This window comes from Marasmius oreades, chromosome 5 (assembly GCF_018924745.1).
Source record: "Marasmius oreades isolate 03SP1 chromosome 5, whole genome shotgun sequence".
Taxonomy (NCBI): Eukaryota; Fungi; Basidiomycota; class Agaricomycetes; order Agaricales; family Marasmiaceae; genus Marasmius; species Marasmius oreades.
The window spans coordinates 2,846,464-2,868,978 of record NC_057327.1 but is presented as its reverse complement, the minus strand read 5'-3'; the positions used below and the strand labels follow the sequence as shown (position 1 = coordinate 2,868,978).

Genomic DNA, 22,515 nt, shown 5'->3' with positions numbered 1-22,515 from the left:
GCTAACCAGCTAGGTCGGCTTGGTGCCTTGAAACGTCGATATCGAACGATCTTGCACTCAAGTCGCTACGCTCATTAAGAACGGTCCGAGGCACATGATGGTGATGAAGACAATGTAAGTCGTGCGGACTTGAACGAAACGGTCAAGGGCCACCAGCACTAGCAAAGTCATGGGTGATTGGTTGATCATGATCAATCACATCCGAAGCTCTGTAAAAAGGTAAAAAGTCCGGTACCCTCAGCCAACTGCAGATTGTTGTCTCGCTCTTTTCTTGAGTGGCCAATCTCTGCTAGAGTGGCGAGCATGCTTGAAAACTGTAACATCCAATCGTTGATGGAATGAAGCAAAATCCGGTCTGTTGCTGGCTGTGGAAGGGCGCAAATCATATAAATAGCTCCTGTTACACGCGAACAAATTGATAATAGTACTGGGTTAGTGCCTTTTACTTGAGATGGTCATATAAATACTATCTAGTGTTCTTGACGTATACCCAACTCGGGCCCGGGCTCGTCTCGGTAACCACCACGAGAAGATGGTTCATCCTCGTCATCCAAAAATCCTGAATGGAATCCTAGACCGCTTGAGGCAACCCCCGTCGTCCTGTCAGGTTGTAGCCTCGTTGCTTCGTCGGCATCGTCATCATCATCGGAAACCTCCCCGAACGCATCGTATAACTCCCTGGTGGTGCCTCTGCCTCTTCCAGCACGACCGCCGGTTGCATGATCTCTTCCAGTCACACCACTGTTACCCATGGAGCTCATGCCCACAATTTCCTCTCCGGCAAGGCTTTCGTACTGTTGCTTTCGTTTCTGGTTCATTGTGCGTCTCCTCCAGAAGAACAGTCCAACACCTATGCCAAACACGGCGACAACTGCGATCCCACCAAAGAACCATTTCTGACTATTACCCAACTTGTTCATATCAGGGAACCATCCTTCGTCTGCGGTCGGGGTACTTGTGGGTGCAGCAGCATCATTAGGGAAAGCAGGTTTTGTATTTTCTCCTTCTGCCTGACCATGATCGCCAGGAAGGTGTGCGGTTGGTTTGGTAGGGAAACGAGTCGTTGAAGCACCACCAACCACAAGAGGGGGGTCGTCATGCGGTGGAAAGATGGTATCCTCCTCCGGGAGTTCATACAATACAGATTTCGCAGGATCGAGAGCAGACCCCCAAAACATCATGTTCCAACCAAGGAAAGTACCGTTACGCCCAGGAATATTTTGATCTGTTACATGAATCGTCCAGTTACCCGCAGGATTTTCGTCCCTATATAATCTTTTAGACCTAATGACGTGGATGTGGGGTGCTTTGACATACCAGTGCTTAACAGACATGAAAGTCCAACCTGGATAACCACTGCCATCTGCATCGTCCGGCCTTCTCCCACCAAGAACACTTTTGACACCTGCAGGACTGACAATCTCTACTTCTACATCCCCTCTTCGTGCATGAGATATCCATACTTTCACCTGTATATGTTCCAATTTCTCGAAATTAGCGGCATCAAGCATTTCCTGTGTGATAGTAATGGTGCTTTTAACCCCTGCATTTGGATCCGATCGCTCGCCTTCCCCTTGCGGATTCTTCAGCTGAGTGATGAAGACGCCTCCGCTATATTGCTGTTCCTCCGTCATCTTCCCGTTTCCCAACACTACCGTTGGCGTTTTCAACCAGACCTGTGGTTTGACATTCTTCCACTCCTTCGCTGTCGGAACGAATAGCCCTGCATCCAACGCTCCAAAACCGTACTTATAGCTATAAAGGCGGCCTTGTGCAGTTTTTTCCCAGTCAGGATCGTTGTGGTTGATCATGCGGGCAGTTCTGACGCAAAGATGTTGGATATCACGCCACGTTAGGTCCGGTCTACAAGCAAGGCAAAACCAATTAGAGCTTTAGCCGAGCAATCCGATGATGAACTAACCTGACTTCCATCGCTAGCGCGATCACACCAGCGGCATTAGGGGCAGCTGCCGAAGTTCCTCCATGGTTCCTGGCGCAGGCGTTTTCGCCCCGATCACTCGTGACCTAAAAATATGGTCAGAGCGACGACAGATTGATTTTGAATACCGATCACGTACGATGTGTTTACCACTACCGGAGCTATATGCGACGACCATGTTCGCAGCACACGCCTCGGAATAATATGGATGTAAGCCTTTATAGTCCACAGCAGATATGGTAACCGAATAGATACTGTTGGTGTAGCCGTCAAAGTTACATTGGTCCCCTCTTGCAGCACCATTTCCGCTGGCAAACACGAATATGGAGCCCTTTCCACCTCGACCATTATTAATCCCATTCAGAACGGCTTTCTTAATGAGTTGAGAAGGTCCTTCCATTGCTTGCCCATTGTCTGGAGGTCCCCAACTGCAGCTATAGATGGAAACGTTTTGAAACCCGAAATTCAAGGCAGCAGCCTCGTCGACGTCAGAAATCGGTCCAGAAAGAATGCGAACTCCAGCAACTTTCGACTCGTAAGCAATACCGATACCGCACGCGGTGTTCTTTCCAGCAGCAACTTGACCAGCACAACGGGTGCCATGGTGGTCATCAAAGAGCTTCGGGGTTGGTAGGTCGGTATGGTCATTGAAATCATGAGAATTAACCGCATCCTTAAGAAGGATTAGACTGAAACTCTATAGTTTAACTTAGAACTCACGAAATTTTCCTTTAGGTCGATATTGGTATAATCCAACCCATCGTCTACAAAAGAAGTTATGACGCCCTTCCCAGTAATGCCCGAGTCCCACACAGCCGTCACGTTCATCATATGTTCCGGCTGTTCGTTATTGACTAGATGCCATTGTTCTGAGAACAGCGGGTCCTGTATACCCATCCTCTCTGCAACACTTCCCGACGCATCAGATGTTATAGGCGGTGGGGCACGTTTTACTCTTTGTCGCAGCTCTTGTCGAGAGAGATATTGGACGGAGGAGTCGAATCGTTTAGCTAGACTCTCCTCACTTGAACGAATTAATAGATGTGTCGATGAGGCTCGTGCTCGCAGTGTTTTGTACTTTTCCATAACATGATCACCCGGTGTTTCCGTTCGTGACACGAGTTGATTTTCTGTCCTAACTAGCCAGTGGTTGGCGAGCTCGCCGACCTTGTCGACGACTTCCACTCCGAGGGTATTGGTGACCTCCGCCAGGGATGCGGGACCTGCTGGATTGTGTTCTAGCACATAGTAGTTGTGTGTATGATATGAATGTGGATATTTCAACGATAGGACTGGTGAAATTGAAGTTAGGAGAGTTATAAGGAGGGAAAGAGGAAGGCAGCGCATGATATTGGCACTGCAGGCTGGCCTGGATGTGGTGGTAAAAAGTGAGTGCAGGCACAGCCACGGTCAACACCGCTATTACACCAACCTCCACCGAACGTCTCACAGTACGACAGTTGCCACAATGTCCGACGATGAGATGAATATTGACGAAGGTTTGTTTGAGTGTCTAATATACAACGGTTTATTCTCTAATGATCTAACTCAGTTGCCTCTGGAGGAGCCGTCAAACGAAAAGGAAGAGGTTTTCAAAACTCCGGTTTGTGCATTCTTTCAGGCTATTGTGAACGCGTTTTTTCAAATTTTCTATGAAGGAGGAGGGAATGAAGCGAGCACAGGCACAGAGCCCACTTACGACCGCGTAGAAACACATACGAAGGACACCGACTCGAAGGCAGCACGATGTAAGTCGACTTTTTTTGCAGGCGTTGAGACTCAGCTGACAATTATCTCATCTTCCTGTCAGCCGTTGAAGGATGGATCGTTCTTGTCACAAATGTGCACGAGGAAGCCACCGAGGAAGAAGTGACCGACAAGTTTGCGGAATACGGAGAAATAAAAAACCTCCATCTGAATCTAGATCGAAGAACGGGTTACGTTAAGGCATGTTCTCTTTGTCGAATATTCGATTTTTGCTCACCTAGACATTGAAGGGCTATGCTCTTGTTGAATACGAAACCATGACTGAAGCCCAAGCAGCGATTGATGGCGCGTCGGGATCTACTTTCCTCGAACAAACAGTTCAATGTGATTACGCATTCGTCCGCCCGCCACCCTCTGGTCCAAAAAGAGGACGCGGTGCCCGTGGTCGAAGTGCTAGTCCCAGTCGACGTCGATAATTTATCTGCCTTCCAATCTGTACTCACTTTTCCTTACTTTGTAGTCGGCCAGAAATTTGATGAATGCTTAGTTTCACGTTGGACTATTGTTGCCCCGATTCCAAGCTTGATCCAACATTCAACTATTCCGCATGCGGACTCTCACCCAAAACTTTCAAAATAAGGACGAGCGACCAAAGCTATTCCGAAAACATCTCAACAAGCAAGTGCCTCAGACGCCTGCTGGGTCTTACTGGGTCGGGTGACATGCAGCGAATATCCACTCATGCTGAGAAATTTCCAGCGGTGCCAGAAGTTCTCGCAATTATCTGATGAAACTTGAAAAAGGAAGTCTCTCAATGAACGCGAGAAAAAAACCAAGTTTCCTGAACACCTAGGTCTCGGTCGTATTCAGGACATAAGATCCGATCGATAGGTCCTACCGCATTGTCGGAGAAATATCAATGCACCGCCATACATGGGGGACACCGGAAGTTTGAAATAGTGAGGACTCCTTTTGGCGTATTCCCAGTATTGATGACTCGGACACTCTGGCAGGAAGTAACATTATCTTTATCCCTGAGCTCCGTGACCAATATCAGATCTGTGTGCACAAGTCCACCAAATCTGTGACCTGGGGCGAGCCGGATACTGAGATCTGAGAGCCTACGGCGAGGATGTTTTAATCCCGATGGGTCACGACTGCTCTATTTTGTCCACTTTAGTAAGTAAATCATACATACATAAAATTGGAAACCATGGGGTGAAACTCACTCCGCCGACCGTATAACGCCTCAAAAGCTTAGCTGCCCGGTTCCCCTGACTCTTGCACTTACAGCGACCGCTCCCACTACATGTCGACTTTTACCGTATCGCACCAAACGAAAATGCCTCTGTTTCTTCCACGTCTCGTTCCTCACTTATATCAAGCAGATGAGCCTGCGTGTCCCAAATATGGCGCTCTGTAGTGAGCATTATCCAACTTGGCATCACGAAACATGCTGAGCCGCAATCAATAGCGTGCGGGCTCGAAGTCCTCTAGCTCATACTGAGCATAGCGAACATCGGGACCTCGACTTCTTCCTCGTTGGTACCGGAGGTCTGCTGAAGTCACACTCGATGTAAGATGCCTTCCCAATATAACGATGATGGTTCATGTACTGAAGTGCGCACAGGAAAGGAAGAATTTTTCCTCCGGAAACTCTTACAGCGATGGCGATGAACAGCGAAAAAATGCGACGCGTAATCAAGGGATTGAACGGTGTATCCCTCGTCCAAGTGGACCTGTCAACCCTCGCAGAGTGGGTCCTTTTCATCCTTGACCCATGAACTAACCTATCGTCCTGAATCTCGTAATAATTCCTTTGGACAGGGTGGTTAGGTCCACGGAGTTCTCGTCGTACTGTACGTCACATCAAACATGCTATCACAACATTCATTTGACCAGTGACCTCTCACGATCTCAACGTTTCAACGGCTGTTCAGACCACGGAGTCCCAACTCTTCTTCTGACCATCATTGTGATATGTTTAAAGGACCGATTCAATTTTCCCTTCAAGACTGAGGTCGTGTTTGAAAATGCGTTGGGGGTGAAGGAGGCGACCAAGAATTCCCAATTATAAGTACCGTTGTATTACAGTAAGGCAAGAACATCAGAAAACATTGCTATCTTACCCTCACTTCGTCACACTAGACATCAGATCCATTCACGGCAGCTCGACACTGCCAGATCTCATATATTCAAAACAAACAAACCGCGCCAGAGGACCCTTTGTTCGGCCCAGCCCGGTTCATCTCGATTCCTTCCATTCTCATCACAGTCCAAGGCCCCGGAAACGTACGCTCATTTCGAGGAAACCCCCACATCTTCACATTTCAAGCCCAGGATGATAGCTCCACCAGCACCTATTTCTTTAAAAAAACACGCGTCCCATACCTGGTTCACGGGTAGGTATCCCTTATCCGGGATCCTTCATTGTTTATTAGCGGCCGTGCGAGCGCCCGAAACCTAAATTCTGGAACGCACATATCTGAAGCCACGTTTTCGTATTTCTTTGAGATTGAAGTTGTGCAGCAGTTTCTTTTTCTTCGATTGGATAACAAATCAGCAACTGAATATTCCGTCGAAAACCCTTTTGAGGGCACAACGGGTGGACAATGGATACTTCTGCTATGTACGGGAGATTTGTCCTCGCCTTCCATGCCGCCTACCTTCAAAGTTGTTTCCTGGACGCCACAAGGAAGAGATTTAGGTGTGGATTTGGCGTATCATGGAGTGGTTGCTGGACAGTTGTACCTTCCTGTGCAGGCCAATTGTGAGATTACGGTCAATGTTTGGCAAAAGGCTCGAAGACTGTGGAGCACAGATACACAAGATATGCAACAATGCCAGGCAGAGAATCCAATCGGTGGTATATCGGGAAGTACTCCGGACGAGGGTTAATGTCTGCGATCGATCCGACCTCGCTAGGGACTGAATGTGCTAAAACGCGAAGAACGATCCCATCACTACGGTGGTCCAGCTGCCCATATCCTGGTACTCCATCATCAGATGATTGGGGCCATTATTTTGGAGACACTAGTATGCTTCACCAAGGGAAACAAGGAGCGAGCGACGCAGACAAGATGCTTATATTAGACCGACTACCCATCGCCTCAGGCCTTCACGTCTCTCGATGCCAATGCCTCATCGATCTAGCGATGTGCGAATGGTTGAAGAAGTCGCCGTCAAACTCCAATTCGTTTACAGCTTGCTTGATAATTCACGGAAACGTACAACGATACTAAGTATCTATAGTATCCTCGTGAAGCAATGAAGTTATTTAGTGTGAACCAGGTTAGAAAGGCTTGTTGCGCACCGGACTAAAGGTTCGATTTGCCAAAGAGTGGTAAGAGTCATATTGCTCTTCGGCGACCTCATCGTTGAATGGCTTGACCCTCGAGTAAAATGGTCGGATAGATATGTGGGGAGATGGTGGAAAGTGACTGAGTTTCAGTTCGCTTTACATCAGCCGGTGCAACCTGCTCTTGTCTCCCATGTATCGACTTTACTGCGACTCAAATTGAGCTTCCAGGCCACTCACCCATCCTCGTCGTCTAATTGTGCGCATCGGACGTTCAAGAAACTTACGGCCTGAACCACACAACGCCGATCCTGGAAAACGGACTTCCATCATGATCATAGTATTAGTACGTCCTGGGATTTGAACACCCGGCAACGTATGCTACCATCATGATTCGTTACTCTCTCGAGCAAGTTCCTCGAACCAATAAGAAACGCCGGTACCTATTGGCACGATATATCCGATGGCTCGAATACTCATACACAAGGCTGATGTTGAATTGTTTCGAGTTTACCGCCACAATCTTACATGTCAAGTTTTTTTTTGGGACTTCCTCAAGAACCATATGTGTGGTCCCTCTCTCCTCAAACGGTTCCAAGGCGAATGAAAAGCTGTACATCTAAGTTGGAAGTACTCCTTTCGGTAGGACTTCCACGAGTGCTATAGAAAGTAATACGCGAGCAAAATTCGACGTGAGCAAGGTTTGTGCCGAGGTCCACGAGGTTGTTCAGTTCCTCGAGCTAAAGTTTGGTGTGTATCCCCGTACTATCTTCCTCTCCGCAGTCTGTAACTCTTATTTGCCGAAGGTGGATGTTCAAGTAATGATTCCCGCGCAGTCCAGAACTGCAACTGCGGCTGTATTTTTGACCTTCTGGTGATATTCACATGGCAACTCAAACCAGCTTCCCAGGGATCTAAATCTTAGATATCCAAATTTAGTGAACCAGCTCATCCCGAGTCTCGTCACTGTTTTTCGGTATATATAGAGGATACGGGTTCCTACAAATTCTTTCTTCAACAACAGCACGATGCCCAACATCTCCGACTCTAACCTCCCGAGCTACTGCCCTTGGCACTTTGCGCCATCTCCTCCTCCACAGTCGCTCGTTCTCCCAGTCCCCGCTATGGCGGCTGTCTTCGGAGACAACCCGGTTGGTGTTTATAGATCTTTGTCGGCGTTATTATTGTTGTTCATCATCGCCTTCCCTTCTTGGGCACCCATTTCTTTTTCTCTAACCCAGACTGTTCATGTTGTTGTGGTCCAAGACATCCCGGGTGTCGATTCCCCGACTTCTTCGTCAGGAAACGATGCTGAGGCCTCTGCCTTGGCAGAAGAATCGGCTGTACATCGTCAGATATTGGAGTTGATCGAGCAGTTGGTCATAGTGAGTTTCTGAGTATTTGCCTTCCACGCCACACTATAGGGTGCTCATACAATTCGTCCATCTTCGTAGAACCGGATTTATGGCGTGGTTCGCACAGCTATTGTTTTGTATCTCATTAACACTTCTCTGCGGATGACGACTTGACTTCAAAACTCGAGTATGTCTTTTCCCCCTAATAGTGATATAATCTCTTAGTCGTCGCATCTATGTTGATATGAATGAGTATAGTATTGCCGATCTCCAAAAACGGCTGTATAATCAAAGATCGTCAGACATCAAATCAAACCTCGAGATCAATGATAGAGGCGTAAAATACCCCGCATAGAACCGAGTCGTTGTCCATAGCGTATGCGGTAGATGAGATATATACGTATGCATGTCAATCACCGAGTAGTAGGACTTGGAACTGGAACTGGCATTGGAGGAGGGGCCGGCGGCTTCCTCCGCGCTCCTGCTGTACCTATTCCCCCACTGCCTCCTACGGTGCCGACACCACCATTCGCATTGACTCTACCAACAGTAACGTAAGACCCAAATGTATTGGGGGGACTCGGCGAAACAGATAAAGAAGCGGGTCCCGAGCTCAGGGAGGAGCTTCCTCCAAGTGAAACAAACGAAGACGTCGACGACGTCGGAGAATGAGACTGAGGAGAAATCGGTGGTGGTAGTGGTGGTGGTGGTCGAATCGGAAGAGATGGGGGGTTGCTAGAGCTCGGCGGCTGTTGCTGCTTGGGCTTTACTTTCGGTTTCAGTGTGAAAGACGGCGGACCGGAAGGCTGTTGTACAACAGGAGGCATTTTCATGTATTTGGCAGGGTCTCTCTGGGCCCTCCTCAACTCTTCGTCAATCCGCCACATTCCTGTGACAAAAGAAGCTTTGTCTAACGATCCCGATTGAGTAGGATCACATTCCGTCCTTGAGAAAAGATTTATCAGGCTCGAAAATGCCAATCAGTAGCGAAGGAACTTACCATATATCCTTCAACCTTTCCCTCCCTAGCCGGGACTGACTCCATATTATCTTGACCACACATGCTTCTAATCTCTCAAGGGTGTCCACAAGCCGATCGTCGTCTCCATCGATATCCTCCTCTAGTGTAGGCCTTCCATTTTCCTTCTCTTTGTCTTTCCCACTCTGTTCGTTGGTACTCAGATCAATTGAAAGCCCTCTCCAGCCAGCTGCCTGTCGCGTCTTCTTCGCTTCTTCAGGTGACAATAAAGCAGGTTTCCCATCGTCACCAAACAGGAGTGTCTCCTTATTGCGTTCTAAAGCACGCATTTTTGCCCTCTCTTGTTTTGCTCTCCTCGTTTGCTTTATATTCCCATCAAAGACGCCCTCATAACGCTTTCGAGCAGCGGTTGGCACGGGTGTGGGTCGAGAAGTGGACGCAGTGGACGCCTGAGATAATGTGTGTCTAAGATTCGCGTAACCCACGAGATTTTGAGGTTTGGATTTAGGTAGCGGTGGGGGTGGGGGTTTGTGTTTGTTGATACTGTTAAAAGACGAATTGGAGGTCGAGCGTTTGAGGTAAGGATGATATGGAGGATTCGACTGAGGTGGAGGAGAGGAGGGTGAAGGAAGTGTAGATGTAGAATTTGATGGTGTGAGTGTCCAAGATCCTGACACAGATGAATGGATGGGAGGGGGTAATCGTTTGGTGGGGCTGACTGGTGAGAGAATCACAGTCGATGATGACGATGATATAGATGTTGTAGGTTTGTTTCTCAGGGAATCAGAAGAATTGGATGACGAGGAGGGAGATCTCTGCCCATGTTGCCCTCCTGTGGCTACCGGTGGAGGTTGTTTCACCTTAGGACGCTGCGATAGTTTGGATGGCCGAGGCTTGTAGGATGTATTTGGCGCTATGTGTTTCTCCCAATCCATTGCGAGCTGTTTCGTTGAGGGTCCTGTAGAAAGAGGCTCAATTGTAGACACATTCTCAAACGACGAATCATCTAAACTCGTTTGACTTTGATTGGTATCCTCAGAAAATCCTGTAAAATGGGAATCTGCTGTTCCCGCTGTGGTGCTTCTGTCGTCGTCCGAAAGAGACACGGAGTGAAATGAAGAGATTGAAGAGGCCGGAGCATGGCCACGACGAGCCGGTGGGTACGTGTGCTCTTGAACGGTGAGTGATCCTGGTTTGGGCGAACGTGTGGGAGAACTGGACGTGTTTCTCGGTGGTGGAGAGCATTCTGAATGAAAATTAATCAAAGGGGGGTCATCGAGAACGTTCCAATCCTTGAGGTCGATAGTCGTAGAAGTAGAAGGACCATTGCTGAGCGACTCGAACGCCTTCACTCGCGACTGTACCGACATGATGGAGGTCAAAGATCAAGCCGAAGCTCCACAAAGGCCATACAAAGTTTCGGCTGGCGACAATGTCTGCTGAACTGACATCGTGGTCGTTACAACTGTGCATTTTAGATACAGAAACAAGGTATGTACGGTCCAGCTAGCCGAAGACTATATCCGACCAATCTCGACTCGGAACTATGGTCGCATCAGTACTGCTTCCTAGAACCTGATGTACAAGGAGGCTACCAATCGACTGATGCTTCTTATACAGCTGTTTCCGAATGCTGGAAGAAAAGTTGTACATCTCCACGATCGTTCATATACATATCGTGTAACGATCATGTTACATTCTTTCAAGTCTCACCTGCCTGTTTACGGACTGAGTGGGGGAAAGCGAACGAGCAAAACAACCAATACACCCAAGTCCTGAACTATTTTCTCTCTGCTGCCAAGATATCCTCTACCCGTTTCAATTTTCCTTCGTTTCCAGTGCCGGGTGTGATCTCTCTGTCTGTGCGAGTACCAATACGTATGTCAGTTGCGATTCTTTGAGCACCTTTCGCATGGACAGCAGCATGACAATCATGGATCGCTTTGGATACCTCCGACCATGGTCCCTCTATCTCGAGAACGATAGGTAACTCAAAAAGCTGCTTCATAACAACGACGCTCACCGAGATTTGTACCGTAACCGCTACAGGTGCAGGGATCTAAGCACGAACATTCCTGGTTGCCTGGAGAGACGTAGAAGCTCACTGCATCTGTCGGTTGTGAAAAGTGGTTAGCTCTTATTCTACTAGCATAGGAAACAACGGGCACTTGCCTTGTACGAAACACCCAATTTTTCGAGCACGCGTTGGCACTCGGCGATGTACTCGGCGACAGAAGATTCACCGGTGCCCATTGGGATGAGACAGAAGTCTAGAAAGTAAAATTCGAATAAATTTCGCGGTAAGAACTGATGGAGGACGTAGGTACCTGCTACAGCATAGAGGTCGGATTGCATGGGATGACGTTCAATTGAGAAAAGCGATTCCGGCCCGCTCACAGGTATAACCAAAAGAGGCTATGCGTCTACACCTATTCCTCTCTCTCTACATCTACATACATTCTCTCCGACATTTACTGGATTTACTCTAGTGTATCAGTCGCCCCGAATATCACTAACACACGGCACCCGAACCTAATACCTATCAATGAACAGGACTACCCTCCCGCTCCTCCGTCTCCCAATTCACTTTAAGTGCTTCTCCCAACGCCTTTCCCAGGGCTCTTGCCAAAGGTACCGGAACTGCGTTCCCAATTTGGCGATGCATCTGTAGGAAGCAGTCAAGTCATTACCCCGGAACGATATATAGCAAGACGGAAACACTCGCATCCTGCACCATCAAACTGGGATTCTTTGTATTCTCAGAACAGAACATGTAGTGGTCGGGAAATCCTTGGGATCGAGCTGTTTCCCGAACCGTGAAGATACGTTTTTGCTGCAACAGAGAACACTTGTGAGACCGGGGGATAGCTGGTTGAATATCAAGACGCCTACTGAAGGATGAAGGGAAACCACGCCTTTGATGTTCGGTGCCACTTTTGTGAGTGCAGTACAGAAATACTGATTACCGTCACCACGAGCGTAGAAAGCTGTTTTGTTTGGGTTTTTTTACAGCTTCAGAGGCATGTAGATGCCAGAAAGTGACAACGAAAAACCCACATTTATCTTCATGCCTCTTGCCAGGTCTGGCACACGGCGGCCGAAGGCATATGGGCAAATCTGGGTCAACAGGTGAGCGTGTTTGAATGTACAATGGAGGAGAGAAGATCCATACTCTTATGATTAGCCTTGACATTGAGCGGAACGTTGACGGTGCTTTTGCAATCGCACCCAGATAAGCACATTCCCAATCATCCAATGTATTTATCGACCAACCTTTCAACAATAGACGAAAGGTAACGCGTCGTAACATGGCCTTTAACATCTTCTCCTTTTCCTACCTTTTCCCGCATCCATTTCTGATACGCATTTAGAGGTTGCGTTGCGTATTTTACACCGTTCGGAAAACCAGGCAAGTCATCCCATTGACCAGAGTGCCCCGACCTCACGGCTTCACACTGCATAATGCCCTGTTCGAACCGAGCCTGTACTTCGGCTGTATCGGCTTGTGTTGCTGCCATCGTTGCATGAGGATTTATCCTATGATTTGGAACTTTCAATAGCCACTTGACCAAACGACAAGTGTGCTTACCAATCGAAGGGTGGCTGAAAGAATTGGAAGGAAAGTGTCAGCATAACTAGATGGTTGAAGGGTAGCACTAGCATACCAAATCATTGATAGCATCAAACACCGTGACGTTCTTCAGAGGTGCATAAGTATACTTCCCATTCTCGATAACATCTGGATCCCGACTTCGTGTAGCAGGAGGCAACGACCTTCCCGTCTCACAAGGAAGCTTCCACATCCATGCTGATTTGGGGAACGCATGCGTGGGAGCAGGGAAATCAGGTAGCTTGAGTCCACGTTTGGCTCCCCAGAAGATAACACGTTTTCGACTCTGCGGAGCGCCGTACTGTCCAGCTTCAAGGATTTTGAACCGGACCTGATAACTGCACGCGGGCTTTCATCAAACTCGAGTACTCAAAAAAAAAATCGAAACTCTACATACCCGAGGGCGATCAACACCCGGACGATCATCTTAACAACTCCCATCTTGATACCACCCACTAACCGGTTACCATCATTCTTCGATTTGAGCGGGAATCGGAGCAAGCCCGTCACATTCTCCAAAAGAAAGTAGTCAGGTTCAAACTCTTCTACATAGGAGAGCATGTTGCATGGAAGCGAAGACCTGGTTCTAAAGTATTAGCTTGAGGTAAGAAGGATTATAAGAGCAGACCTTATGTCATTTGCTTTCTGTAATGGAACGATAAGTGGAATGACCTACATCGATCACCAACAAAAACTTACCGGCGAATGGTTCGCGCCACTAAACGCTTGACACGGGGGCCCTGAAGAAGAGGTGAACGGCTCATGTCATGTACAGTCGGATCGAGTTCGTAACAAATGGACACACCTCCGAATATAAAATCAACCTGTCCCTTCTTCGGCATCTCAGGACAGTACTCTTTGACACTGAGATTCGATTGCAGCGGTTTAGGACATTTACCCTCTCGAGTCTCGATTACATGCTTCAGCAAGAGATTGACGTCTTGACAGTAGACCTTGGTCTGGGGATGATTCGCCCTGCGAATGTCCCTAGCGTTCGACAACAGTACTCACTTTCAACATAAAGTGAACACTTACTGATAGGTCCTTGCAGAGGAAGGAGAAAATTCTACGGCCCATTGCGTATCCACAATCCCAGAAAAGTTCATTCCTGTGCCCAATCCGCCACCACCTACAACATCATCGTGTCAAGACATTGGGTAAGTTTAAATTCGAGATAAAAATCTACTGACCGCTGAACAGCTCAAGACCACGTAGTTTACCGCGTCGCTTCAACGTTTCCTTGAACTGGTCGATATCTTCTTCCCGGGACACCAGACAGTATTCGCACACTTGAATCCTCTCCGCTGAAATGGGGACGATCCTACCATCGGCGTTTTGCTCCTCATTGAAGAACCAATGATCATCGCTTTGTATCCACTTCTCAATCGACTTGGGTTTTGATAGGTGTCGAACGAAGCACTTGCCATCCACCTCGTCGAAATCAATTTGCTTTTTGCTCCGTGTGCCAACGAGCCGTTTCTTTGAAAAACCACATGAAACAAACCGTAAACCCTGAGTTGAGGATAAAACACACCTCTTCCACAGGCTGTCCCTCTTCACGTTCTACAATATCGTCACGCCTCGAAAAGCATTTTACAGAAACGGAGACGTTTTCGTGACCTTTCCGTTTCATATCGAGGATCTGTACAACTTCCAGAAGATTGGTATCGTCGCCATTCATGACGTATACAAAGTCCTGGACATGGTACTCGACACCGTATCGCGAAAATCCACCACCGCTCACTTCCTTAATCTTGGTTTCATCCTCGACTTCGCATTGTAGAGCACACCCTAGACATTTTTTGTGGTCCGGTTGGGATTCACAGAGTCTCTGCATAGTGTCATCACTGGGTATGTTGACAAATGCGCATTGGACTTCGTCCAACATCAAACTACGAAAGGATTGAGTAGGTAGCAAAAAAGACAGGTCAGAGGACTTACGCGCAATGAAACTCTGCTCCCATGTGGGCTTTATCATCAACATCCTCATTCTCTCCAGGTGCCAAAAATTTTATTTTACACCTTCTAAAGATTGTGGCCACATGATTATCATCGCATTTCGGCAGTAAGAACAAACTGCGAGAATGCGCGGTTTCTTGCAGATAGGTCTTGTGTCCGTGGTTGAACCACTGGCCGTGAAACTTTTTGATCGGTTTCCTGGTGCGTGGATCGATGTCCATATAGTCCTCGAAGAAGTACGAGATTTTACAAAACCTCAACGTTGAAAAGAAGTTAGTACTGGTATAAACATAACTATAGATAAGGCCACTTACCATACATGATTGGCGTAGTAATTGCCTTTCCCAGTTACACCTACAACAGAATCCTCTTTTCTTAAATCTTGTCCTTCGTCCGACATTTCGGGATCTTCATAGCCAATCGAACTGCCGATTTGGTCCTCCCCAACGCTCACCATAACGTCGTCACCTATCTGTGTAAAACCGTCAGAGGGTGAGGGGTGCTAAAGAGAAACATTCAAAACCTACCGTATACACTTCTCCATCCAAATAAACGCTCTCATAGTAATTTTCACAGTTCATAATTTGTTGACCCCATTTGATACGTTGAGGATCCTCATGGTGTTCAATCACATTTTGAATCTCCTTCGCCAGTGCCTCGTCTTCAGCTTCCCCTTCCTCTCCCATCGTGGAAGTTCCAGCAACCTCTAAAGTCAGATCATACAGGTCCCTTACGATCCGCTCCACAACAGGCGTAACAACAGTGTCATTTTGGTGCTTCAACACTTGTAATTCCATGTTTGAAGTAGATCGACTCTGTCGCGGTCTGTCTGAGGAGGGCTTATGTCGGGATTGCGACCATTTAGAGCACGTAGTGGTGGCAACGATTTCCGCTTTTTCAAATTCGTGTAGTCCGTGTAGGAATGAGACCTGAGGTATCGTCACTGAAAGATAGGCCTTCTAGAGTGGCAAAACAAAATAAATTAGCAAAAACGACCCTAAAGAAGTACAGTTTGCACATACTACTGCATCACGCTGTAGATCTTGGCCGTTCAGTTTCCTACCTAGTATGCAAAGCACACTGGGGACAAGACCGGTGTCATGTTGACCCTGAATACGTTCCAATGATGAGGTGAATTCTTCCGTACTGAGTTCAATGTCCAGGAGCAACCGGCTCAAGATCAAATGACAAAGCCGATGTTGAATAAAGAATGACTTGAAGAAAGGCATATACATTGGTGATGGGCGGTCTAAAATGTACCATGCGTAGTTGGTACGTATATAAATCTTTCTGCAAAAAAAGTATCCAACTTTGATTGTGCCATTATTCAAGACGGTAAGAGAGATGGAACATTACATACCCGTCGAACGATCCTCTACCTTCTTCATCGAGGCTGTAGTGATGTATGTCGAACTCTAGGATCTGGGACAGTGTGACGGAGGGGAAGTCGTTGTCTTCTTCGCTATTATAAAGTTCCTCCTCCTCCTCCTCCTCCTCCTTCTCCTCCTCATGTTCAACCCAAGGTTTAACGATACCAGTTGCTCCGAGAAACTCCGTTTCGAAATCCATTCCGTTCAGAGATGACAGAGAGACCAGATCCTTAGTGTGTCTGTGGTATATTGTAAATTCGTTGAGAACTCGAACGGGAACGATTTCGTCGTCGTCATCATCTTCGAAGCTGATGCCTCTATTGTCCTCTCCTGGGATGACTAGGTCTTCGTCTTCCGGCATGTCCGCGTCCGAGTCCGTAGATACTTCTACTACTGTGAAAGCTTTCTCAGCGCAGTCAGAGGGTAAATGGGGGAAAAAAACGCTACGTGGGGTATATAGGATTTCGGGCCCTATAATGTACGATGAGGAACCTGGATAAAGAGCGAAGTTGAACATACTAGAGTCTCCTAGCGGCAAGTAATGATTTGGGAATTCCGGTGACACTGAGCGGCTGGGTGGTACATGCTGTTATGATGGTTTCAGAGATTTGACTTATAGGCGTTCTAGTAGAAGCGATTCACATGGTTGGCTAAGTCGCTTGCAGTGGGAGATTGGCATAAACGAAGCTGCGAGTCTTTACCATTAGTATCACGATGGTCTTTGAAGCTTGGTCACTTACTTGAGTCTCTGAAGCTGTAGGTGACTCTTGTCTGTGATGGGTCTTCCGAAGATCGTAATGAATTAAATGAGAACCATAAAAAACCTATCCCACCGTTGAAGTATCTAATTTCCTGCGTCGTTTTCGCTCTGAAGGGTTCGTCGAGGCATTTTCTACTCTCTTCTGAGGAACGTGTATCTCGACATAATCGGCAACTTGAACAGTCCTCTTCGTACGCTTGGACTTAGGCTGGTCCGGGTGTACAGGGGTAGTTGATGAGCTCCCGACGCGAGTAGTGACTGTAGACTTGCGATCGCGTTTTAGACGATGTGGGACGGTGTAAAGCCATTTGGGTGTTGTAATTTCTACGAATGGTCGTACTTGGGACTCGCGCACCATCGAGAAAAGTGCAGCTGAATGTTGGCAAAACCAACTTTTGTTGATCTCAAAACGGCCCGGTGATTCCAACCAACAAACCCTAAAATGGCTTTGATGACAAATAATGCGAAAGTGTGTGAGTCATAAAGATTAATTTTAAACTGTATTAGATGCCGATTTATGCCTCGTCGGCATCAAATAAGCGCTTAACGGCACTCACCACCGGCATTTTGTTGTCATGTGGCAATTGTGTTGTCTATGTCATGTCGTAGTCATGTAGACCCCATGTGGAAGTGCTCGGTGTGACCGAAATGTGACTCGAACAATGAAAATTGATCGAAGTTAACCTAACCAAGATTATGATTTTGTAGTAAAATATGTTAGTTATTGTGGCCAATGTGGCAATCATTTGTGCGTAAAAGAGGTAGATAATGCACGGGCCAGTGGCCAGTGCCAGAGCACTTAATGAACAAAGCGTCGACGCGCTTGCCTTGGTCCCATGGCCGTGCTAAAACTCCGCTCGGCCGACGGTCACAAGACGTCAAGTCGGTCAAAAACTTTTTGTTCACACTGTCACTGTGCAACGATCCGCCCTCCTCACCTCGCTTTTTGACGGTTGAGACAAAATAAAATGGAAAATTATTCTTCCAATTTTCGAAGCCAGTCGGTTGGCTGTCTGTTCTTCAAGAAGCTTAACATTGACTCCCAACATCGAGTGTGATGGAAAACTAAAATATCAACACTGTCCACTATCTATTCTGAGTTGGAGCCAAAAGCAACCCTAGAAGAAGGGACAAATTTGAAACCCCTTTTGAAACACAGCACCAAAAATAGTAGCACAGTAAATAAATTGGTCCATATATATCAAATAAATCTGAGATTGACAAACCTAAACAAAAATTGAATTAGAAGGAATCAGAGAGCATAGAGTACATATAAAAGCCAATAAGCTCACTAATTTTCAGACCTTAGAAGTGACAGCTGCTCCATCTATAGCGAGTCGTCGAGGAAGAGTAGGAAGGGACGAGTCATTGACACGTGTCCTATCATATATACCATCTAGTGCCGTGTATTCTGCTACTCTTTGGCAATGTGACATTGTGTGACTGATATTTTCAAACACCTTTTCAGAGCCCTCTCTCCGGCACCTCTCTTCCTCCCTGTCCACTCGACAAAATCACTAGAAATTCGGGATTTAGGTAACACAGATATTGTTCATCTGTTGTACCAGAGCTGACAGAGGAATAATCATAGTAAGTAATAAGTATGAGTCTGATGCTCATCTTTAAAAATTTTTAAACTCAGGGACAATAATAGTATGTACACATATAAGCAACGACATAGACAACGCAGTTGCCACATGACAACAAAATGCCGGTGGTGCCTTTGGTTTCTACCAAGGATCCCTGCACAACTGCTGTCGAGGAGAGGGTATAAATCATAGGTAGGAGAGAGATTATGATTGTCACGAGGTCACACAAACTGCTGTAACGTTGAATTAGCATTGAGGCATCTTTGTGGACACTGGATCGGCAGAAAGCGGCATTGCCGAGAGCTGCCGTCAGCGCTCATTCCATTCATTCGGTTTTTGGCACTGCCCCTGGCCCTTGCTTTATCTTCGTCTTTTTTGCCCAAACGATCGCTGCACTGACCCAAATAACTATCATAATTTACTACAGAATCGGAATCTCGTTTAGGTTAATTTTCATCAATCCCCATTGTTCGCGTCACAATTCGGTCACATCAAACATCCCCACATGGGCCTTACATGACTACGACATGACATAGACAACACAGTTACCACATGACAGCTAAATGCCGCCAGTGACTCGACGTTCAACGTTTCAACATTCGGAATGAGCATATTCTCGCAATCATTATATTCAGCAATTATTAACACCTTGTGTCCGAACTCCGAACTAGTTAACCAAGATTGATATATCGAGAGAGGCAGCGTGATAATCTTCGCGGTTACCCACAGCCCAACTCACGAAAGACGATGTACAGATGCAGCCGGAATGTATGTTTCGACTCGCTACCCAAAATATCTTGGAATGGCATGCATTGACGCATTTACATCCGTTCGGAGACGTCCATTTCTCGCACACCCGCGTATCAGGAACACGACAAACGGACGAGAGGTCATGGTAATCTTACAGATCAATTACAATCACAGCCCATTTAGATAGCACAAACGAAAAAAGTAGGGGGGAATCAAAAATCTTCCAAACCGTCGATAAACCGAAGCTTAGAACCATTGGCGACACGCACGAGGACACCCATATCCTCATACTACGTCGCACGAAGCATATATCAGCATTAACTGATGGACGGCCAATCAAGAAATCTCACCTCTAAGATAGTCTCATTCATCTGCGCCTCACTAAACCCTCCTTTTGTCACCCTCGCCCGAACATCAATCATCGAAAGCTCTCCATCCTCCTCTTCATCCGAATCATCGACATCCATATCCCTTTCCCCACCTGGCCCCTTCCCAAGCCGTTTAGCCCTCGTTCGCTTAGGCCTACCTGCACCGGCCATACCCTTGATAATCCTAATAATTTTACTCTTATACGACCGATCAGGCTCGTGTTCCATGTCCCCATCCTCATGCAAACTCTCTTTACTACAATCCATTAACCTCAACGCTTCGTCGACATCGGGATGCTCAACAGCAACAGAGAACCGTAACCGTGCAAGTGCTTGGGCGAGACGTAAAATCCCGAGTAGGGTACGGGCAGAGGTGTAAGTGTGAGAACTATTCTCTTCTTGGTCCAACTTGGACTTTTTTCGCAGCTTGACATAGGAGTCCACGATGTAACCGGAGACTTCGGGGGAAACATTTGGTCGTATAGTCCGAGCTTTTGCGATATAGTGCCTGTTTAAAAATTGGTTGAGACTGGTTGACATCGCTTTTTTTGGGGGATACTCTTGTCCGTACCTCATGATATTGGGTTCAACGACGTCAATGCCCAGATCGGGGTGTCTGTTGTGCATGTGAACATGAGTGACATGTTGTGCCAGACGCTCATCATCATCTCGAGAGGGTTTGTCAAGGATGAGGAAAAGAAGGTCAAAACGAGACAAAAGAGCCGCCGGAAGGTTAATATTCTCCACTGGGGACGCTTTGAGGTTGTATCGGCCGTAAAGTGGGTTGGCTGCAGCAAGTACAGACGTCCGTGCATTGAGTGTCGTGCTAATACCTGCTTTTGAAATAGATATCGTTTGTTGTTCCATAACTTCATGAATGGCTGTTCTATCCATCTCTTCCATTTTGTCAAACTCATCAATGCAACAGATTCCGTTGTCGGCGAGCACCAGAGCACCGCCCTCTAGGTTTGTCTGTGAGCTAATGTACGCATATCCAGGTGGAACCAAAACTCACCGAGCACCATCTCATCCGTGACCGGATCTCTCATGACGGCAGCCGTCAAACCTACCCCAGACGAACCCTTTCCTGTGGTGTAGACTCCACGAGGTGCAATCTTGGATATATATTTTAGAAGCTGCGACTTTGCAACACCAGGATCACCCATCAAACAAATGTTTATGTCTCCTCTGATTCTAAGCCCATCCGCGGTGACCTTGGTGACTCCTCCCACTAGTAACAAAAGTAGCGCCTTCTTGACATCTTCGTGTCCATAAATTTCTGGTGCAATACTCTGTGCAAGCTTTATATAGATGGTGCCGTCACGTCTCAATTGTTCGATAATGAGGTCCATTTCCGGGGTGAGAGTGAGCTCGCTGTACTGTTTCTTTACTTGGTGAATGTGGTGAGCTTCGAGGTAAGTGTCGGTTAAGAGTCCTGCGCGGATGGCCTGGAATCCGGTGTAAGGTATGGGAAGAAAAATGCCTCCGAGGTGGACGATATCGCCTGGGTTCATTTGACGCGTCAAACTTCCATGGACATGTACAGTCATTGAACGAGGAATGTGGCCCACTGGTACTTGATCAGCCTAAACAAAACAAGTTCAGGTCAGACTTCTAGGTGACACTTATGTCGACTCACCATCTCCTGAATCTTGACTTCCTGAAACGGACTAAAACGACAAGCTCGTGTTTGCATGTGGAGTGTGCCTCTAATGTTGTTCTTTTTGCATTGCTCCAAGTTCTGGCAGTCGGTGATTGGCATGAACGTCTTATTAGATATATCCTCAAACGTCTCTGCACCGCATATGTCGCAAGTATACGCGTTAACTTGTAGAAGAGGCTTGACTTCGGATACTCGCGTGACGATTCCTCGAACAGTCAACAGACGACCAAGATGGGATCCTCTCACTTCACGCACAGCCATAGCGACATCACTTTGGAGTGGCTTAAAATACACGTAACTGTTTTTGTTTGTCAAAGGTTGGTTCGAGAGAAAAGTGGCGACACGTACTATCGTCTGAGCAGGTGATCCGGAAACCCATTCTGCGCTCCATCAATTCGGGCATTCCTTTCTCGACGTTGATGTAGAAGAACGTCAATGACTTCGTCTTGGTCGCTGATATCTTTCGTGGGTACAGGCATGAGCTTGTCGACCACTTCGCTGAAAAGGCTGACATAGCGACGCGCATTGTGTTGAATTCGTTCCACGAGTTCAGAGACGGTTCCTTCATGCTAGAAAAGAATGAGCTCATAGAAGCATACAAATAATAGTGGTCCCACAGCGTGAATGTCCTCCAGGTCCACTACTAGCATTTGTTGATCTCGATTGGCTATTTGTTGCTGCAGAGTTACGAGGTGAGAAAAGCGCGTCAAACGCGTAGAATTTCGCGCACCAAATAATACATATACTTGAGAGATAGTCTTTCCATATGTTCTTGGTCGCCTTCATCTTCGATGGTGATGTTGGAGAAAGTGGTGTTTAGGTCCTTTTCTGTTGACTTGAAATTCGAAAGAAAATTGCTTATTTTTTCTGTAAGATCATTAGAGATACTATAATATAGATATAGGTAGATACGGCATACCTTTTTCTACTTCATAGTCAATGTCTAAATGAAAAACGGGAGTCGACATGGTGGTGGTGGTCGAAGGACCTGGTTGAAATGTTAGGGTTAAGGTTGCCTTTTTGGCTCTATGGTCCGAGGCGGTCCGACCAATAGCAAGAAGACTCCTAGTGCCCAACCTACTAAAAAGTTAGTAGCAAGGGTAAGAAACGGTAAGAAACGGTAATTCCGGTAGATCTCGTTGAGGGTCCACACTGTGTTTCTACCTAC

The 22,515-nt window shown here is 46.9% G+C and overlaps 8 protein-coding genes across 8 annotated transcripts; 3 read left to right on the top strand and 5 right to left on the bottom strand.

The window, feature by feature from the left end:
- Positions 1–359: 359 nt before the first annotated feature.
- On the bottom strand, positions 360–3,339 carry E1B28_009100 (uncharacterized protein). Its single transcript, XM_043153961.1, has 5 exons — positions 2,660–3,339; positions 2,079–2,612; positions 1,922–2,025; positions 1,318–1,863; positions 360–1,266 (listed from the first exon to the last, which is right to left on the bottom strand). The coding sequence occupies exons 1-5, from the start codon at positions 3,284–3,286 to the stop codon at positions 471–473; spliced, it is 2,607 nt and encodes an 868-aa protein (XP_043009247.1). The 5' UTR covers positions 3,287–3,339; the 3' UTR covers positions 360–470.
- Positions 3,340–3,356: 17 nt separating this feature from the next.
- On the top strand, positions 3,357–4,206 carry E1B28_009099 (uncharacterized protein). The gene is made up of 5 exons (XM_043153960.1): positions 3,357–3,438; positions 3,492–3,542; positions 3,598–3,687; positions 3,750–3,886; positions 3,937–4,206. The coding sequence occupies exons 1-5, from the start codon at positions 3,408–3,410 to the stop codon at positions 4,120–4,122; spliced, it is 495 nt and encodes a 164-aa protein (XP_043009246.1). The 5' UTR covers positions 3,357–3,407; the 3' UTR covers positions 4,123–4,206.
- Positions 4,207–6,301: 2,095 nt separating this feature from the next.
- E1B28_009098 (uncharacterized protein) lies at positions 6,302–6,544 on the top strand (the record flags this gene model as incomplete). The annotated part of the gene is made up of 1 exon (XM_043153959.1): positions 6,302–6,544. The coding sequence occupies one exon, from the start codon at positions 6,302–6,304 to the stop codon at positions 6,542–6,544; it is 243 nt and encodes an 80-aa protein (XP_043009245.1).
- A 1,022-nt stretch (positions 6,545–7,566) lies between these two features.
- On the top strand, positions 7,567–8,500 carry E1B28_009097 (uncharacterized protein). Its single transcript, XM_043153958.1, has 5 exons — positions 7,567–7,694; positions 7,751–7,818; positions 7,884–8,095; positions 8,186–8,329; positions 8,399–8,500. Exons 3-5 carry the CDS (start codon positions 7,973–7,975, stop codon positions 8,471–8,473), a joined length of 342 nt encoding a protein of 113 aa, XP_043009244.1. The 5' UTR covers positions 7,567–7,694; positions 7,751–7,818; positions 7,884–7,972; the 3' UTR covers positions 8,474–8,500.
- Positions 8,501–8,712: 212 nt separating this feature from the next.
- On the bottom strand, positions 8,713–10,668 carry E1B28_009096 (uncharacterized protein; the record flags this gene model as incomplete). The annotated part of the gene is made up of 2 exons (XM_043153957.1): positions 9,300–10,668; positions 8,713–9,244 (listed from the first exon to the last, which is right to left on the bottom strand). The coding sequence occupies exons 1-2, from the start codon at positions 10,646–10,648 to the stop codon at positions 8,713–8,715; spliced, it is 1,881 nt and encodes a 626-aa protein (XP_043009243.1). The 5' UTR covers positions 10,649–10,668.
- A 390-nt stretch (positions 10,669–11,058) lies between these two features.
- On the bottom strand, positions 11,059–11,633 carry E1B28_009095 (uncharacterized protein; the record flags this gene model as incomplete). The annotated part of the gene is made up of 5 exons (XM_043153956.1): positions 11,059–11,246; positions 11,302–11,321; positions 11,384–11,388; positions 11,451–11,548; positions 11,606–11,633. 5 exons carry the CDS (start codon positions 11,631–11,633, stop codon positions 11,059–11,061), a joined length of 339 nt encoding a protein of 112 aa, XP_043009242.1.
- A 64-nt stretch (positions 11,634–11,697) lies between these two features.
- On the bottom strand, positions 11,698–17,375 carry E1B28_009094 (uncharacterized protein). Its single transcript, XM_043153955.1, has 21 exons — positions 17,051–17,375; positions 16,958–16,999; positions 16,860–16,904; positions 16,737–16,803; positions 16,665–16,688; positions 16,208–16,610; positions 15,870–16,137; positions 15,375–15,806; positions 15,162–15,319; positions 14,830–15,102; positions 14,423–14,780; positions 14,079–14,367; positions 13,924–14,017; positions 13,694–13,863; positions 13,588–13,628; positions 13,517–13,533; positions 13,286–13,468; positions 12,944–13,226; positions 12,868–12,881; positions 12,451–12,815; positions 11,698–12,395 (listed from the first exon to the last, which is right to left on the bottom strand). The coding sequence occupies exons 1-20, from the start codon at positions 17,333–17,335 to the stop codon at positions 12,527–12,529; spliced, it is 3,735 nt and encodes a 1,244-aa protein (XP_043009241.1). The 5' UTR covers positions 17,336–17,375; the 3' UTR covers positions 11,698–12,395; positions 12,451–12,526.
- A 1,888-nt stretch (positions 17,376–19,263) lies between these two features.
- Positions 19,264–22,345, bottom strand: E1B28_009093 (DNA replication licensing factor MCM7). Its single transcript, XM_043153954.1, has 9 exons — positions 22,267–22,345; positions 22,078–22,214; positions 21,965–22,024; positions 21,696–21,916; positions 21,324–21,645; positions 20,700–21,270; positions 20,256–20,646; positions 19,667–20,192; positions 19,264–19,606 (listed from the first exon to the last, which is right to left on the bottom strand). The coding sequence occupies exons 1-9, from the start codon at positions 22,313–22,315 to the stop codon at positions 19,529–19,531; spliced, it is 2,355 nt and encodes a 784-aa protein (XP_043009240.1). The 5' UTR covers positions 22,316–22,345; the 3' UTR covers positions 19,264–19,528.
- Between the last annotated feature and the right edge of the window lie 170 nt (positions 22,346–22,515).